Source organism: Carica papaya, chromosome 3 (genome assembly GCF_054855325.1).
Source record: "Carica papaya isolate Zhongbai chromosome 3, ASM5485532v1, whole genome shotgun sequence".
Lineage (NCBI taxonomy): Eukaryota > Viridiplantae > Streptophyta > Magnoliopsida > Brassicales > Caricaceae > Carica > Carica papaya.
In genome coordinates, this window is record NC_142311.1 from 7,848,356 (window position 1) to 7,867,920 (window position 19,565).

The following is a 19,565-nucleotide window of genomic DNA, read 5'->3' on the forward strand; positions in this document are numbered from 1 at the left end:
GCGAGCCCCAATAATATAATTGTCTTTTTTTATATAAATAAATAAAATATTATTTTGAAAAATATAAATAAATAAAATAATTTCTCTGACCAAAGCCACGTGCTTTCTTCATGCTAATATCAAAGCTCTCCACTGCATTCCTCCCCCCTACAAATACCACCACCAGTCCGCCGTAGCCAAAGCATTAAAGCACAGCAAAAACAAAAGCAAGAGAGAAAGTTTTTTGTCGCAAGGGAGAAAAGAAAAATGGCATTGCCAAAATTCATTGTGCTCAAATCTAAATACAACAATCAATACCTCCGCTATGTTCAAGAGGATTCACAAGTGCATTCATTTCTTCAATTTTCTGAAGAGAATGTCGTGAGTCCATTCACAAAACTAGAAGTTCTGCCAGCCCAAACTGAAGGACTTGTGCACCTCAAATGTTGTTACAACAACAGATATTTGGTGAGGTGGTCTCCAAATCACTGGTGGCTAGTTGGTGCTGCTAATGAACCAGAGGAAGATCAATCTAAATGGTCTTGTACATTGTTCAAGCCCAGCACTGTGGACAATAATCAACAAACTTTTCGATTTTTGCACGTCCAGCTCGGCCACTATGCATGCTTGTGGAGGCTTGCCCCGCCTTTTGGAAACTGTTTGTTGGCAGAATCTGCATCTATTGACAAAGATTTCTCTGATGTGTGCATTGTGATCGATGTGGAATCACTGTTTGTGTTGCCCAAATATGTTGGGTTCAAGACCGAAGAGCATGGAAAATATCTGAGAGGCCAAACAATTGAGAGAAAACCATACCTACAGTTTGAGGCTAGTGATATATCTGACCCTGCTGCATGTCATGAAGCTTCCTTCATTAGTGACGGAAGCCTACATTTGAAGTCTAATCATTTTGGCAAATTATGGAATCTTAGCTCGGGATCTTGGATATTTGCTGATGCAGATGACACAACAAGCGGTAACAAAGAAACATTGTTTTGGCCTACTAAAGTTGATGATAGTATAGTTGCCCTTCGCCAGTTGGGTAACAATAATTACTGCAAGAGGTTTACTGATGGGGCCAAGTTAAGTTGCCTTAACGCCATGGATACTGAAATAACCAAATTCTCTAAGCTACAAGTTAAAGAGCTTGTTACTTCCAGAAAAATTTCCAATATTAAGTTTCACACTCGTGATGCTCGAATCTATAATAAGAGACTTGTCCCAATAGCCACTGGATCTACAACTAATAATAACAACGAAAAGACAGATGTGAAAGTCAATCTATCATATGTAGATGTCAAGAACAGTTCTTGGAACTCCACTTCTACAATAAAGCTGGGTGTCCCAATCACCATCAACTCGCCATTCTCGTTCCTTGTGAATGAAAGTGCATTTGAAACAACAGGAGAGTTTGAGGGATCCTATGAGTGGGGAACAATTAAGGAATCAACAAGAGGAGTAGAGATTGCGTACATAGTGGGTACTCTAGAAGGAAAGAATAAGGTGACAGTCACATTGTTGGGAACAAGAGCTTCAGCTGATATTCCTTTTTCTTACACTCAGCATGACATTCTTATGGATGGAAAAGAAGTTACTTACAACATGGACGATGGTCTATATACATGCACCACTACTTTCAACTTCAAATACGAGACCAAAGTAGAAAAAGTGTGATTACATCTACATCCATGTGGCATCTGCTGGTAAGTAACAAGAAATAAGTTGGGATGTTAGTTGTTGACATATCCAACACTATTGTTAAGTATTATGCTTGTATTAACTGTGTGTAAGGTTGTAATTTCTATATCTAAAATACCTTAGTTTATAGTGTACTTGTGTAATATGGACTATCTATGCTAAGAGTCCTAAAATAAATGAAAACCCATTAATATCTTTATTTATACTATAACAAAAATAACTAATAAATAACTAGTACTTTAAATAACATAAATAATTTCGTTATTATAGGTATATATGTAAAGGACTGGAATTCAAATGGAAATAAAGTCATAAATTAAATGCAGAAGAGAAATAATAGAATTAGAGTTTACATTTCTTTCACAATAATTTAGAATGCTCAATAGAGCTACGAGAATGTTCTTTCTAAAAGAACAAATAAAAATTAAAGAAAAACGAATAAATAAATGTCCTAGAACTACCTTTACTAGTACTTGAAGGGAGTTCGGATTGTAAATTATTCACAACTCTCTTGTTGATCGAGATCTGAATCTTGGTCATCTTGATCTGAAATAGTTAATGAAAAGGTGAGCTACATTAGCGCAGTAAGAATATCATACTAATCATAAATACGGAAAACTAAAGATTGGCAAAATCAGAAAAACAACCAATGCAACCCTTAATTTATGTAAATTTATTTACTATAAAGAAAGTTATTTATTCTATATTTACGTAACAAATTTTTTTCCAAAAATAACCTATGAAAACCATATTCATACACTTTTTATTATCACTTATAAGATAGCAAGTAATGATCACTTTTCATTTTTATCTGCTTACCGGTATCCTTGAGGGTCCATAGGGACGTTCTTCTACTTGTGAATCCAGTATCCAATTAAACAATTAACCGGCTATCTCCGTATCCTGTTCGGTAATGAGTACCAAATATTTCACTACATTAATACCCCGTCTGGTATGAGGGTGAACTATATCTCTTAAACCTTACTGCTAAAGGACTTCTTAACCCCGTCCGACCAAGGTAACGTTCACGGTAGAGTTTCCTATGTACCAGACCTGTCTGCCCTTTTTCGGATACCCAATAAGTCTTTCCCATACAAATTTCTATCAGTATAACAATCAATCACGCAATACCCATACCTCATTTTATACTCACAGTTCACTTAACCAATGACAGGAATACTGACAAACAATGCAGGGGAAATAAATAACCAAAAGTACCTAAAAACTATCATTTCAATTACGTATAGTATAATAGTAAATAAATATAGGTAATACAGAAAAATAAATAGGAAATTGAGACAATCGTGAACTAACTAGTTCCGGCTCCACTACCTGTAATTATTTTCAAGGTTCTCTAATTTTTTATAAAAATACACAATAATTAATTATTAATCCTCAATTTATCGTAACGGAGAAAAAGGTAAGGGATCCTTATCTGAATTGGTGTTTTGGGATGCCGTGTTGCCTACTACGCTGCCTAACGGGTATCGAATTTCTTGAATTATCTCTGTTGAATTTAAAATACTTATCACGTACCTAATAATATCCTATAAATCTAAAATTGGTTGTCCAAAACTCATTCCGGCCAATTTTGGGGTTCCGGCACGACGAGCGGCGCTGTGCTCTAGCTTCGGCTTCACTGCCCACAGTAGCGGTTCGCCTCGGCCTAGCCAGTTTTGGCTGGTTTTTGTCAGTTTTTGGGCGATTTTGGACGTATCCTACAGAAAATACGTTAGGGGCCTTGGTTGGCCGAAAAACGACAGAAAATCAAACTCACCGGTGGGGAAGACCTCTAAGTACGGTGGCTCTGCCGGTTCTCCTTCACGGCTGATGTTCTTTCTTCGGCCAACCTCCACAAAAAATGACAGTGAACACAACGATTGAAAAATTACGTAAAATGAAAATCGGGAATGAGCTCATCGGAGGAATTTTGGGACTTTGGCAGCACCAGCTTCGTCAGGCTTCGCCTACGATTTTTGGCTCACTCACCATCCCTTTTTGCTCCAATTTAGTCATGGGGGTGTTCGAAATCAAATTTCGAGCGGTAGGGGAAATTTTTTTACCTCTTTTGCCAGTTGGCGGTCAGTCTCCTTATCCGGCTTTTGATTTTTCTTCTCCGATAAGGGCTAGCAGCTAAGGTTTGGGTTCCCGTATGACGCGAAGTATTTATACCCATCATGCTTTGATCTGAGCCGTCCGTCGCGATCGATCTCGTCCGTCCGCTCGCGCCCAATAAGAAAATAAATATGGACCATTCATAGCGATTTGATCTTGACCGTCCGATCGCATTTAAGAAAAAAAAATCTGAGTCGTCCATCACGATTTGATCTCGACCATCCCATCGGATTTAAAGGAAGAACAAATCTGAGCTGTCCACGCACGCGGGATCGATTCAGCGTGCTTCGCCACGCGGCGTGCCCCGGTTTGTCGAGGTTGCTGACTGGGCAGTCCTACGTGATATAATTTTTTCTATTTGCATTCTGACCCATGTTTCTAATTTTTCTTTCAAAAACACCCATCGAACTCAAATTTTCACCCATGTTTTTCAAAATTATTTTCGATTCCATCGTTAAACTTTTTTCTCCATAAATTCAACAAAAATTAAAATAAATTAATTTAAAAACAAATTTTTATATAATTTAGAATGTTAAAATTGATCTCGGGCCAAATTCCGGACCCGAATATTATAATGTATACACAAATAGTTTACATTAGTAAAAATTAGTATCATAATCGATGCAAACTAATTTTACTAAGGAGTTATTTCATCAGTAATTTCAGTCCTATTGAAATGAAAATTATTTGTATAAGAAGATTTTTAAAAAGAAATTTTATTTTTATAAGTGATATTTACATTGCCAATCAATAAATAAATAACCCTTAATATTTTCTAGTCAATTAAAGTGTAGCATCTATATAAATCATTGAAATTAATAAGTAAAATTTATTATTTTATCTATATTTACTCTTGCTGCAGCCTCATCCATTAGTTAGTGTATACATAAATGCACATGCATCCAAACATAGAAATACATATCCTGATATATAAAATATATTCACGAAAGAAAAAAAGATGTATTTTATACTTTTTTTTTATAATATTCTACTTTTAATAAAAATGCTAAAAAAAAAATTAATAACAACATTATAATAAATGTCATTCTTAATTTATATAATTAGATTTGATGAAAATATCATCTTAAAGATACGACAACGGAAATTAAAATAGCAAACCATAATGGTTAATATGAGTTTTTGCTCGCCTTGCAGTGTGTAAATTGGCTTGAATTTCTAATGCTTTTATATCTATCATGCCAATATTGCATTTTATAAAGAAAAAACTATATGCATAGCTACGTTTATATTGCCTACATCATGAAAACAGTTCCTTTCCGAGTGCTCCAAAAATATCAATTTTCACTCTTTTGAGTTTTTTAAAATGCTAAAAATTGTACTCCTTCACTGAAAGTTTTTTCTCTTCTTTTCAAAAATATATTTAAATCTGTCTACTTTTTCATACTTATTTGTTGATGTTGTTACAAGTCTACACAGATTATCAATAATGTATGCAATTTTAAATAAGACTTGCCTTTAACACACGGTGTCCACGTAGAAAGCAAACACACCCGTTCCATCATTTGTCGGTCTTCCTCCATCTGTCAACTTTCTCACGGGGTCTACAATAACTAACAACAATGGTAAAATTTAAACATTTTAAAAAAAATTAAAGAATTACCTACAAAATATCTAAAGACTGTAATTTGAAATTTTTATAAACTAGAACTACACTTGGTTCAAAGAAAAATATTGAGATAACACTCTGTAATGCAACATTTCAGCATAAAGAAACTGATTAGGATAGTTTTTTCCAAACAAGAGGTAAAATATTAAAAATGCATGTGGTGCAGGTGCAGTAAAAAAATACAACTGGATAAAAGAAAAAAAGTTACAGCAGAAGCTGCAGCAAAATACAGTGTAATGCACTGCTTTAAAAAAAAAAATCATATGGAAAAAATACCATAACAGAATATTCACCGTTTTCACTTAAAATAGTCTAAAGATCATGTTAAAAACGGTGACTGAATGGCGTTGATCATCACTATGCAGTAAAATGGATGTCAGAACAACAAATCAGTTTCCTTACAACTTGTGTTTTACAAATTTCATTAAGTAAAAAATTCTTTACAATAATCTATAAGTTAAGAAAACAAGAGGAAAGTAGTCAAAACTCGGGACTAGAAAAAATTGAGGGCATCTACTTGATACAACCACAGCTGATGGAAGGAACCTTGCAAAAACCTGCCGATGTGGTTAGTGGAATATCTTTGTAGCAGGCCACTAGATCAGCGTTTGTTTGCATATCCACTTGAAGTGTCTCCCACACCTTCTTCTTAGGGTTTAAGACATCATCAGGATCACCTTCAAACCCTGGAAAAGTTACTCGTTCTCCAACGATAGCAGATTTCGGTGGCTCAACCAACTCAACCTGAAATTGCACCAAAATTGTTAATCTCGTCATATCCACTTCTACTAAAAGAAGAATCCTTTCAATGACTTAAAAGAGAAGTGAGATTCCATAAGTGCAACGTTTCAAAACCTTCTTGATTAGGGCAATTTACCAAGGGATGAGAGAAAAAAGACAGAAGCCGCAAGCTCATCAAGTAATATATTTGCCTACTTTCTGTGGTCTTACTCTATTAGAACCCACCTCAAGAACCCCCCACCCCCCAAATCTCTGAAGGTTTGATTAAAGGGTGAAATCCAATTCAACAACTGTCTAATTATGACTGCTATCATCATTGCATCCTACGAAAGATATTCAAGGAAACGTTTAACTTCCAAGCCATAAACATGCACAGAGGAAGAGATAACGAATGATTATGATAAAATTAAGATATGGGAATGGTGCTGGTCCACTATGTGATATTGTCCATATTTGTCTATGTGATATTGCTTACCTTCGTGTGGTCGCTGTTGGAAGCAGCAAGCACCATCGCATGTGATTTAATACCCCTCATGGTTGCTGGCTTTAGATTGCAAAGAACACAGACCAGACGGTTCTGCACAAGAAAAGTCATAGCAACTAAGAAGCTAATATATACTTTACAAAACCTGAAAATAATGCATAGCCAGACACACGGGGAACTCATGCGTGCCAAAAAGAATTTAAACTTGAAAGTTATAGCGAAGAAAACAATAAATTACTGAGAACTCAATAAAAGCAGTAAATAGGAACCTGCATCTCTTCAAGTGGTATATACTTGACAAGTCCACTAACGACCGTCCGAGTTTGTGCTTCACCGACATCAATCTCTTCTAGATATAGGGAATCAGCATCAGGATGCTTCTGGGCTTTCACAATTTTCCCAACTCGAATATCAAGTCTGGTAATGGAAATCTCTGATTCAGCACTGGCCTTAGGTTTCGCTTCAGCGGCAGATTTAGTTGGCCGCTGTTTCTTGCCATCTAGCGCAAATAGAAGCTCAACAATCAAACAACAAAGGAAACAAAATTGGAAAGAGTGGAAAATATGTCACTGCTCAGTATTGTATGCTAAAAAGTGAGAAGGTAGATGATGCTAAACGAGCCTACTTTTTCTACACGAACAGATTAGTCATTGATCTAGCATGTGTTAGGCTTTGTGGTCTTACAATTTATAAATATAGCAATAGAAAATTCCAAGAAATTACTTGTGCAGGTATGGTAGAGGCAACAACTGCACAAGCTCTCAATTATAAGAACCAGACAGCTTAAAGGAGACAGATTGTTTGCTATGTGAGAAAAATAAATAAAATTCAACCTGAAACTTTGGTTTTCTTCAGTTGCTCAGCAAGATCTGCTGCCTCTGCTTCGGCCCTAACCAGCCTATCAGCTTGACTTCCAGCAAACTTATTTCTCCACTTCTCCACTTCCTCATTTTTCTGGGGCATTTATTGATTGTAGCAAGTATGAGCAAAAGGAAACATACGAATGGGAAAACCTCCACCATGTCAAATTTTTTCGGGGAAAAAAATAGGGCACAACAGAAAATACCAGTTCCTTAAAGAGCGGTTCAGGTTTCCCAATTTTATGTCCAGCAAGTAGGATCTCCCATGGCTTTCTTGCCTTATCCAACTCTCCTTTGTCATCACAAAGTGAAAATTGAGGTGGCAAATTCAGCTGCTTAAATACCTTTTCAAATTCAAGAAAAAAGGAAAATATTCTCAGCATGAGAAATCAAGCGCAGCAACTTCCTTTTCTTTTCTTTTCTGATTAATACATCTACCAGCCAATTGAATTACCTCCAGAGAAAAAGATGGCATAAAAGGTTCTAATAAACATGCCAGAAGATGCACTAGTCCTGCTGACGTTCTCATAACAATATCACATGAAGGGCGATCCTCCTTGTAAAGCTTCCAAAATTGGCTATCCTGAATGAAAATAATCATTAAAAGAAAGAAACTCTTCAGCAACAAAAAGAAATTGATTTCATGGCCACACTAAAATTGTTATAACAAGCAGCAATAAGCCCTCAAACCATAGTTTCAAGCTTACTTGCAGATATGCATTCCCTTCACTTGAAATGCTCATTGCAGTCTTCAGTCCTTGCTTTAGCTTAACCTTAAAAAAGAGCAACAGAAATGTAAATAGAAATATAAATGCAACAGGGAAAATTGGGTGAAGGATGTGATTTGAACAATCATATTCGGCAACCACTGGTCACCTTCTCCATAGCTTCTACATATTGCTCCACATGTTTGCCAACTTTTTCAGCCAATTTACATGTGGAAGGGTGTGATTCAGCACCAGGAGCATCAGGGATAACAGAACCATAACCTTGACCTGTAAACAAAAAAAGTTAGGTTATAGTCACTTCATATGCTGCCAGGAGAAATAACGTTTAATTATATAGACAATGATAGTCAATTAAAAGAAATACAATCAATCCCAGAACAATACACCGTTGCATTGGTCGAGTATGATATTGGATTAACAAACCAATTGTATTTAACACTAAAAACCATAAAAGAATAATTTTCTCTTCATGTGCACATTAAGAATAACCAACTTGAGATGGAAAATATATTGATCCGTTCTAATGAGGAAGGAGTTGGGAAAGACAAGTGCACCAATCGAAAAAGGCAGATCACTCACAATAACCTACATCCCAGCTCAAAAGAAAGAACAAAATAATTCTCAAAGGAATACCTTAAATAGAGACCCTGCAATATGGTTAAAAAAAATAATTCTCGAAGGAACACCTTAAATAGACACCCTGTGATATGGTTATGGTGCTAAAATGAAAAAGAGAAAAAAAGTTTATATGACCATCACACTGTTATATCTCTGGTATTGTCTAACTAATTTCAGAAATAAATTTGTCAAGAATCCCAATTAAAGAGCCAAAATTTCCAAAAACCAAATACAATTGTCAGGCAATTGACTAACCTGAAGATTTGGCGATAAAACTCAAAACTCGATTAATAAAGTTGCCGAGATTATTTAGCAACTCGCTGTTCAGTTTTGCTTGCAAATCAGCCCATGTAAATAATGTATCGGAAACCTATTCACATAAACACATCAAACCTATTAAAACTGGCAGTACAAACAAACAGTAAAAGCAATAAAAGAACATTATGTGAGTGCTTGTGTGAGTATAGCAAACATAGACAGACAAATAAACGAAGAATATGAAGTAAACTGAAACCAAAGCAAGAGAATCACGACTTTGTTGTAAGAAAATTAATTACCTCAGGCCTATTGGTTAGCAAATAATATCTCCATACTTCGACAGGAATGCCTGTATCCTTTGCATCATTACCAAACACTCCTATGCCTTTACTCTTGGAGAACTTTCCTGCAGAACCATCCAGATGCAAATTTTTAACAATTTCAAGATGTATGCTAACAAAAATTTAATCGTCTAGTATTCTGTCTGTTTTAACATAAACATTAGATTGTTGAACTAACCAGCTTCGTAATTCAGATATTCAGTAACACTGATGGTCTTCATCAAAGTCCAATTTTCACCTGTTCCAAGAAGTGTAGATGGAAACATCACCTGCAAATATGTAAATGAGAGTTTAAGATATCATCAATCTACAATCCATACCAGAAGAGACGCTTCACAAAACTCAGTAGTCATTAGACACGATGTAACCCAGAAACAGAAATTTCATGCAGTCAAACCACCAAAAATCAGAAGAGGGTCACAACTTTTTATGGTGTAGCAGTCTTAAAATTTCCCACAAAGTTTTCCAAAACTTTCAGAACTTACTAGATCCAGATTACTAGAAATTTAATTTTTGAAAAAATAAGTATGGTACTAAAAAAGCACCAAGGCTTGTTGCTAAGAAATTTATGGTCCCATTTTTGTCAACTGAACAAAGAAGTAGATCCCAGAAATAATCTGTCAAAACCTAGAACCTAGGGAGAGACCTGAAAATTCAGAGTAATGACTTAACAATTAAGTCTCATTTAATTCTCTGAACTTCAAGAAGTCAAAAGTGAATCTAGAAGAAATCAAAAAAGAAACGAGTTGATCAATGCACTGGACCAAGAGACAGGATGAGGCTTGCTTAGAAGAAACAATCAAACATCTTGAAGATATCAGCAAAACAAAGGCAACCATGGCTAGTTGTTTTTTTTTTTCTTTTTTGAAATAAAAGAGAAGTATTATTATATCATCGGTACCAATGGGGTGCCACCCATTTTTACAGCATTTACATCTCAATCAATTGATCTAATACCATCCTGAAATCCCCTAAATCCTTATTATCATGTCCCAAAACAAAAAAAACCAAAAGTATGAATCCATTTATCCTTAATGTAGTTAAAATCATTTTCAATCCTATCAAAAGCTCAAGAGTTTCTCTCTTTCCGAACAACCCACATTACCGATGGTGGAATAAGCATTAAGTATATTTTCTTTCTACACAATCCAGCCCATGCCACAATTCATCTTTCACCGTTCCCCTCTATAACCCATTTGACTCCCAACAGTCCATAAATCATTCTCCATAACCCATATACCAGTGGACACCACAGCAGTAGGTAATCGCATGATTCTGCATTGTATTTGCACAAATAACATCTATTAACCATACATTTTCCCCCCCTTATTAGCATATCAATAGTCAATATGCTTTCTCTACAAGCTTCCCATACAAAAAAAGTCATTCTTGGTGGTGCTTTAGTCTTCCATACTTGCTTGAATGGAAAAACAGAACCTGCATTCATCGCCTCTCCCCCAAGATGCCGATATAGGGAATTACAGAAAATACTCCTTTTTTTTTTCCTGCATCCATTGTTTATAATCCTCCCAGTTACCCAGTTTTGCTTCATATGCAACAAGAATTAGCTGTTGGAATTCATCAATCTCCCAATCGTTCAAATTTCTTTTCACCCGCACATCCCAAAATCTGTTTTCCCCATTCCCCACAAACGCTTCCCTTACCATCATATTTCTGTTCTGTGCAATCTCAAAAATTATTGGAAATCTGTCTTTTAGTCTAAAATTTCCAGCCCACATATCATCCCAAAATCTAATCTTCCTGCCATTACCAACACACCACCTAGTACATTCCCAAAAAACCTGTCTGCCCATTAATATTTTCTTCCATAAACTACTTATCCCTACAAAAAACCTTCCATAAACTACTGCCATGAGATCTTCCCTCCACTCTCCATTCATCACCCCCTCCCCTCGCACCCAGCCTTGCCCCAACCACCTTACACCATAATCTGTCTCCTCTGCAGTTTCTCCATATCTATTTTCCTAGCAAAGCATTGTTCATTTGCACAATAGATCTCAAACCCAGCCTTCCACTAGCTATAGGCTTTTTTTACCTCCTCCCATCTCACTAAATGATATTTCCCATTATCTGTCTCATCACCCCATAAAAATCTGCATTGTATCATTTCCAGCTTTTTAGCAACCTTGGATGGTTATAGCTAATACCGAGAGGTAATAACTCGGTAAATTAGCTAATGTACTTTTTATTAGTGTTAATCTAACACCCTTTGACAAAAAATTCTTCTTCCATCCCACCAACCTCCTCTCAAACATCTCAACAACCGGATCCCGAGTTCTTGTTTCTTTAAATTTTGCCCACAAAGGAAGACCAAGATACTTCATGGGTAAATCACCTACTCTACAGCCCAACACCTCAGCCATCTGCCTCTCATCTCTCCTATCACCATTTTTTTTTTTTTGAAATAAAAGAAGTTGTATTAAAAGATCTGTACCAAGGGGGGTACCACCCAATAACACAGCATTTCCATCTCTATCAAATAATCCTATCACCAATTTTTATCAACTCCGATTTTGCCAAATTAATTTTTAATCCCAAAACCATTTGAAAACAAAGTAATATACAGCAAAGATGTAGCAACCATGACTAGTTGTTGGTGTAGTTCAAGATTGAAAACCTAAGTAACTTGACAAATCCATAATTTCATTAGCTCATAGAACATCGAAAGACATCCAAAACTAAACAAACCTACATCTAAATTAACCAACTTCACCATATTATGGTATTGGTCACTTAGAATTATTCAAAATGAAAAGAAAAGGGAACGAGGAAAATTAATTCCCAATCCATAGAACATTTGGGCTTTCTCCTTTTCACTGTGAATAGGAAAATAGTTGAGAGAAGCAAGCAGTTCTACATATAACAAAAAATTTCACACATGGCTCCTAGAAGTGGGCATATTGCCAAACCATATTAAAATTATCTTTGTTATTTTTTCTATATCTATTGCTCTAACTTTATTTTGTGCATTGGGTAGGTAATTATACAGCAAATTAGTCTACAGTGTCGCTTCTCTTTTCATCTTTGGTTGATGATAAACATTCTTTTGGGGGCTTAATTGGTCATGCCCGGTTTGGTAAGACGAGATTTGGGCTTGTTTATAGGGAAAAGTGTTTCAAAAGAAATTTAGACCTTACAGGTTATTTTGTCGGAAGGATGCAGAAGGATTTTAAAGGTATAGAACTTTCTCTTGATAGAACTAAGGATGCTCAGTTCCAGACCCAAGGTTTTTTGGTAAAGGGTCACCCTCTTTGTACTTTAGAGGATTTAGAATATTTAACTGATACTTTGACAGATTTGTAAAGCATCATATACAGGTTGCACCTTTCTTGCCCACATACAAGATACCAATTTTTATTTTCAAAAAAACAGAGTAAATCAATCCCTGATTTGACCTAGAACAACTAGTCTGAATGCTAAAAATTCCTAAACCCTACATCAGAATATTTTTCTTTTCTGAAAGAATCTACATCCAAACATATAACCGGTCTAAGGTAACAACACACGTAAATCATAAACACTAAATATCACCAACCACCGACTGCAAATCTCTCATAACAAGTGAGCAGTGTTTGACATAGCCTTTACCAACTGTATAGAGACATTGAAATTCCAATCAGCTTGCACCCAAAGCGACACCAGAACAACATCCCACCGCAACCGCAAGCGCACCCATAACTGCAACTGCAAGGCCCCCAGCCATGGCATTAGTAAACCAACATTCTGACCACCGCATTACTGCATTAGGGAAGATCACAGAACCGCTCTAACAGCCACATAACTGCACCCTGTCTGCCTATCTGCAACCACCAACCCTAGCCAAGCCTGATATCAAGACTCCAAGAACCTCGGTGAGTAGAGACCAGCATACTGAGCTTCATTCATATACACGTGCACAAAGGAAACTGTCTCAAAGTTGTGCTGTTTTGATTTTCTTCAAATCAGTTTTAGCAGACTGGTTCAGCCTCTTCCAGATCATTTTTTCAACTGCCCAGACCCATTCCCAAGTGTTTTAAGCGTGCTCTTCTTTGTTGCAGCTTGTTTCACCAATATTAGCACTCTAAAATCATCTTCCAATAAGTTCTGAATATAGTAATATTGAGAAACAGAACTATCAGTCAATTGACAGATGGTGACTCGATATTTCTTGATATTTCTTTCTTGTCGTAGCTAAGCACAAATAAGCTTCTCTCGAGTTTTAAGAAAAAAAAAAAGCACAACCAAGAAGTTAAATGGAAAATGATTGAAAGCATTCTCTAATTTTTTCAAACCTAGTTCATTGTGAGGAGAAAAAAGTAAGAAATTTGTCATCCATGATGATTGATACATGAACCATATGTCAATTCCTATGGTTGAACGGCTCTATCTTTAAATGGAACTACATCCACAACCAGTACGAAGTAGCACGATTAGATTTTGAGTATTCAGTAACTCAATAATGTCTTGTTCCTATTTGTCAATGTGCTTACAACGAATCCATCCAATGCAATGTATTCCTTATGAAGATCGTAACATTGGCTTAATGATTGACATGTTCAGCATGATTGGAATACAATATTGCTCAACAAGTACCATCAATATCCAATCGGTCTGCGGGAGTTGAGGAACAGGAAAAACCACAGTGTGTTCCTATTGCTCAAGATCTTCAACCTAAAGATTGTCCTATAGAGGTTAAAATCTAGTGAGAATCCTAAGACAGCAAATGAGCCTACTGAAATGAACAAAAAACAAAAACGTGTCAATCTGTTAACTTCTTTATAGTCAGTGTTTCACACCCACAAACAATTTGTTCCCATCATTTTTGCTTCTGAAAAGTATGACCAAGTGCAAAGGTGCTTAATTTTACTAGAAAGCTCCAAATTTGAGGTTTGCATCATTTATCACTTCAAAACTCGTAGACACCAAACTTGTAACAAGTTTTCTCCAACCAAGGAGAATGATACATAATACATTTATCCTACATTTCCTAAATAGAATAGAAATTATATTTTTTAAAACCTAGAATTATTATGTACTTAGGATTTTTTCCACCTTTGGTGCTTATAGCAATACAACTATACTACTTTTCATTTCAAAAAAAAATTATGTTACTTATGAGTATTATTATTTTAGTGGTATTAGTACTACCATCTATACTTAAGGAAATTCTTAGTCTAATCCTGTTTAGGCAAGTTTACCTAGGAAGCACAATAAATACATTTATAGTTCTTTAATATTTTCTCAATCTTTCTAGTTGTGAAAACCATCTAGTATGATATTTGAGAAATCACATATGCAATACCTAGTTTTTTTGCCATTCTTAAGTGGGTGAACTACTTCCTAATTTGTCCTACGTCAAATGTTGCCCTCTTTCTCAGATAGCCAGGGGCGTCTTATAAGAAATGATACTTACAGTATGAAATGGCACATTGTCTTTTCCCATAAACTGAAACAGCTCCACATTCTCAGGGTTCTTCCACCACTTCTCCCAATCAGACGTGTAGCACAATGTTATAGAGACATATCCAATAGGTGCATCAAACCATACATAGAAAACCTATCAACAAGAATTTGGACGTTGTCATCAGCAAATATGAGGAATTAAACTACCAAAAGCAGCCAGGACAAATCATAAAATTAACTGTATCTAGTTGACATGATTTTTTGAGACTATTTTTATTTGAGAAGATCTATTTAGTTGATATGATGTCCAGAAATAACCCCATGATTTTTCTAAAACAAACTAATATTCATTCTATACGTTATCCACCTTATCCTTAAATTTCTCATGTGGAACTGGAACTCCCCACTTGAGATCCCTTGTAATACATCGTGCTTTCAGTCCTTCTCTAAGCCATGCATGGGTCGCTTGAATAGCATTTTGGCTCCAGGATCCAGCTACTGACGTGGTGTTGATATACTCTTCCACTTTATTTTTCAGCAAAGGAAGCTCAAGAAACAAGTGATCAGTGTCGCGTATATGGGGAGTGGTCCGACAGACCTGATTTAACATCAAGTTTGATTGTTAGTGAGTACAGGAAGTACATGAAGACTAATCATCTACCATTTTAATATTTCTCTTAAATGCTATAAAATTTCTTTTTATATAAAAAACTGCAAGCTGTTATACCCTGTAAAAAGATTTACCAGGGAGAATAAATTACTAAAAACACAAAGTATCTCAGCAGAAAGAAGCACATGTATGCTGATCACCAATAATTTTATCAGAAAAGCTGAGGCTGCTTAGACTAGCATAATTAGATTCTAATCATAGCCAAACATATATAGCCTTAATCTTAAAAAACAGCCAATTATTACTAATTGATCCCCTTTTTCTCTTTTGGTAGAATCTTTAACTGTACTCGTAATATTGGAAATCCAGTGTTTTCTTACATTTGAAGAGGGTTTAGAGTTTAAGAATAGACAATCTCTCAACTGTTTAGGAGTAGCATAATGCAGCAGACAAACACCAATACAACCCATAACATACATAGAAAAAGTCATGTAGAACATGCTTTACCTTGCACCTAGGATCTTTTAATTCAGTTGGATTTAGAAGCTTCCCACAATTTTCACACTGATCTCCTCGGGCAGAGTCATAATTACACCCTTCAGTTGGACATGTGCCCTCCACAAGTCGGTCAGCTAAGAATTTCTTGCATGTATAACAGTAAAGCTGGAAAAAAAGAAGCAAGAATTCAAGTTAAAAAGCATAACACTTAATAGAGAATATGTATCAACATGGATGGCAACATTTTGATAGCAGGAATACAGCTACGCAAGGAAAAAAGAGTAGAAGTCAGAGAGTATAACAAACCCTGCACCTGTTGCATTGTGTTCTCTGACAACCAGTTGTTCTCCAACAATTTTTTGAAAATTGCTTGGCAAACTTCTGTTTGCTGTGGGGTTGAAGTTCGTCCAAATTCATCAAAACTTATATCGAACCATTTGTATACATCTCTGTGAATAGCATGGTACCTGAAGACGCTCAAGTGAAAAGATACATACATTTGTCAAAGATTTGTACAAAGAATGACAAAGAAGGGGAAAAGGACACCGCAATAATATTCAAGTAGAACACGCCAAGCATAAACTAATTTGTTTGGTGGAATCAACCAGATAGTTCCGACAATTGAAGGAGCAAGTGAAAGTGAATCTAAAATCACAAATTTCAACCATATATTTGAGATATATGATGTAGATTTAAAAGCTAGTCATAGAATACACCACATCCTTGAATGCATGCCAATTACTTGTCTATAGTAGAACAAACCAAGGCATACAAGCATTAGGATGCTAAAAAAGACATACTTGTTGCAAATCTCTTTAGGCGTGCAATTCTCTTCCATGGCCTTCGTCTCAGTTGCTGTCCCATATTCATCAGTCCCACAAATATATATGGCATTGTACCCTCGAAGACGACAATACCTAGCAAACACATCTGCACTCAACACACCTGCCATAATACCAATAAAAAAATCCTCAACGCATTCAATTGCAGGCCCAAGAACAATCTCACACTTGAAAATTCACGGAACAAATTGCCCAAATTTACAAAAATGAAATAGAACCAAGAAATAAAATAAACTAATAGATAGAAATGTTACGTCAGTTCTCGAATCACAACAATACAAACATGCACATAAACAGATACACACATACATACATACGAATGATATAGATATCCAGATTCCATACAGAGAGAGTTAACGTACAGCCGATGATGTTGCCGAGATGGGGAACGTTGTTGACATAAGGCAAGGCGCTGGTTATCAGTATGTTTCTCTTGCCGGCGATCGGAAGCTTGGAGCTGCCCTTGCTATCTGAGATATCTCCCATGGTCGCAGTAACCTCCAAAACCAACAGAGAATCCAAACAATAACCGAAATGTTTGCTACCGCCTTGGTAGTAGAAATGGAATTTGTAGTTTGAAGATGGTTTGCTCTTCCTTTAGATGTAAGAGTTTTGGAGCTTCGCTCGAAAATCTCAACAATGAAAACGAGAGACAGGAATGAGGAGGAAGCTTAACGGGGAGGAAGGAGGCGCGCTGCTGGTTTTTTACTGGTAACCTAGTAAGAGTTCTTGTCTGATGATCATTGCCCTTATATTCCCCATAAAATTACAATACTACCCTCCCTCTTCTGAAACAGATTTTCTTTCTTTATTTTCAGACAACAAAGATTAAGGTTTGGATTTTTATAATATAATTATATCAGATCAGTTCATACATTCAACTCCACAATTAAATTTGTAACTTTAATTCTTAAAAAAAAAAAAATTTTAAAAATCTTAATGTGAATTTGAAATATTAAATTAATAATAAAATATAGTTTACATTTAAATTTTATTACATTTATATTATATTCTTATTTTAATAATATTTTAAATCAAACTCAATTTTAAATTAAAGTGGAACGTTAGTATTTATAAACATAAATTAATACATACAAAATGCATATTTAAAACATCATTTCATATATTAATAATCTAAAACAATTTTTCCAATCTAGCTTAATAAAATTTGTTTATATTATTATAAATATTTTTAAGACACATATTACACTATATACATTATTCATTTTAATGAATATGCTAATTCTTCAATAACAAATTTTATGTGCACCTATGTAATCTTTATAATTTTATTTAACCTAATGTGTAATATGTATAGAAATTTATGGCATCGTTACTATATATTATGAACTTTGTATAAACTTTGTCAATGAGCGGATTTAATGAGTATATATTTTAGGTTAATTTTATTTCAAATTTTAAACTTATTAAATATAGATATTAATATAATTAAATTCCCTAGATTAGTAACTTAAATTAAAATAAGTTTCAACATATTTATTATATTTTTTAATAAAATAAATATTTTATAATGATTAAATTTTTTAATTTCAATAATCACAATAAATTAAAAATTTATCATAATTTTTAAATTTTTTAAAGAAAATATATAATTAAGTTATAAATTCTAATTTTAGATATAACTATTTTTGCAGTATTTCGTAATGAAATTAAATATTTTTCTCATTATTCCCCCCTCTTGTTGAGATGAATAAAAAAAAAAGAAATTCATGTTGGATTTTTGCCTCTTATTCACTTTTTTTTTTTTTAAAGAAAAAATCTTTTATGATGGTTAAAGCTGAAATGAAAACTAGAAAAAAAAAAAAAGAGTCGATCTCGCGATACAATGAGTATGTCTTGTCTCAGCTCCAATAGATTAGAGTGTTGTCACTACTTTTTCGAGGATACCCGATTCTTGTGCATTATGCATGAGATACTGCAAAACTGTTCTGCATGCTATCAACTCTGTTAGAAGCAGCGAGCGGGCAGATCATCGACTCGACCATTCAGATATTTCTACCAGAATCTTCCCTGATGAGTCCCTAATGAATACAACAAAACCAGCCAGGGACTCGGCTTCAAACCACGAGCTGTCTATGTTGCATTTCCAGAAACCTCTGGCAGGGGCTTGCCACCCTGCTTGGCTAGGCGGGTGTTGGTGAGGGAGCGCACGCACACACACACACACACGGTGTCGGAGCTGTTATTCACTTCTTTGGAGCAAACAAATATGTATCTTTACTTGCACACTCAAATTGAAAGTATAAAATTGGTTTGGTTTAATATAATATCTAATAACAGAGAGTAAAGACAATTGATTAACTCCATAAGACAAAATATTATTAAAAATAGTATGAAATATAGTTAAGAAAAGTTACTCAAAAAATAAATTACACTACTTTAAACTAATACCGGGTGAGTCTCATTACATGAAAATACTTTAAAAAGTACTATAATATATTTTAATTATTTACAGAGAATTAATAAATTTTCAAAGTAGATTGTAAATTACAGCGTATTTATTTCAAAGTATTTATCATAATTAGTCGAGTAGACAATTGGAAGCATTTCAACAGGAAAAAATTATTATCATTTATTTATGATTAGATTAATTGTTTTGTAATACAATAATGGGTAACTAAGAATGTCAAAATTATAATCATCTCTTGACAGGTTTCAATACCAGTTAGGTAAAGAAGCATTCTGCAAAAATCTCCGCAAAATTACTTTAGAAAGTTCTTTGGTATCTAAGCCAGAGAAGTA

The 19,565-nt window shown here is 35.0% G+C and overlaps 2 protein-coding genes across 3 annotated transcripts; one reads left to right on the plus strand and one right to left on the minus strand.

Moving 5' to 3' along the window:
* The first annotated feature begins 246 nt into the window (after positions 1-246).
* LOC110811942 (uncharacterized) lies at positions 247-1,653 on the plus strand. Its single transcript, XM_022038571.2, has one exon. The coding sequence runs from the start codon at positions 247-249 to the stop codon at positions 1,651-1,653; it is 1,407 nt and encodes a 468-aa protein (XP_021894263.2).
* Positions 1,654-5,793: 4,140 nt separating this feature from the next.
* On the minus strand, positions 5,794-17,528 carry LOC110811945 (methionine-tRNA ligase, putative / methionyl-tRNA synthetase, putative / MetRS). 2 transcript variants are annotated; one of them, XM_088215421.1, is made up of 17 exons: positions 17,165-17,528; positions 16,761-16,905; positions 16,274-16,427; positions 15,970-16,125; positions 15,220-15,450; positions 14,863-15,006; positions 9,628-9,718; positions 9,408-9,514; positions 9,106-9,220; positions 8,381-8,499; positions 8,212-8,277; positions 7,959-8,087; positions 7,711-7,848; positions 7,478-7,598; positions 6,914-7,143; positions 6,636-6,737; positions 5,794-6,163 (listed from the first exon to the last, which is right to left on the minus strand). In XM_088215421.1, exons 1-17 carry the CDS (start codon positions 17,286-17,288, stop codon positions 5,933-5,935), a joined length of 2,403 nt encoding a protein of 800 aa, XP_088071547.1. In that variant the 5' UTR covers positions 17,289-17,528; the 3' UTR covers positions 5,794-5,932. The 2 variants fall into 2 exon arrangements, with proteins under 2 accessions (XP_088071547.1, XP_088071548.1); XM_088215422.1 differs by having other exon boundaries at positions 17,148-17,287.
* Between the last annotated feature and the right edge of the window lie 2,037 nt (positions 17,529-19,565).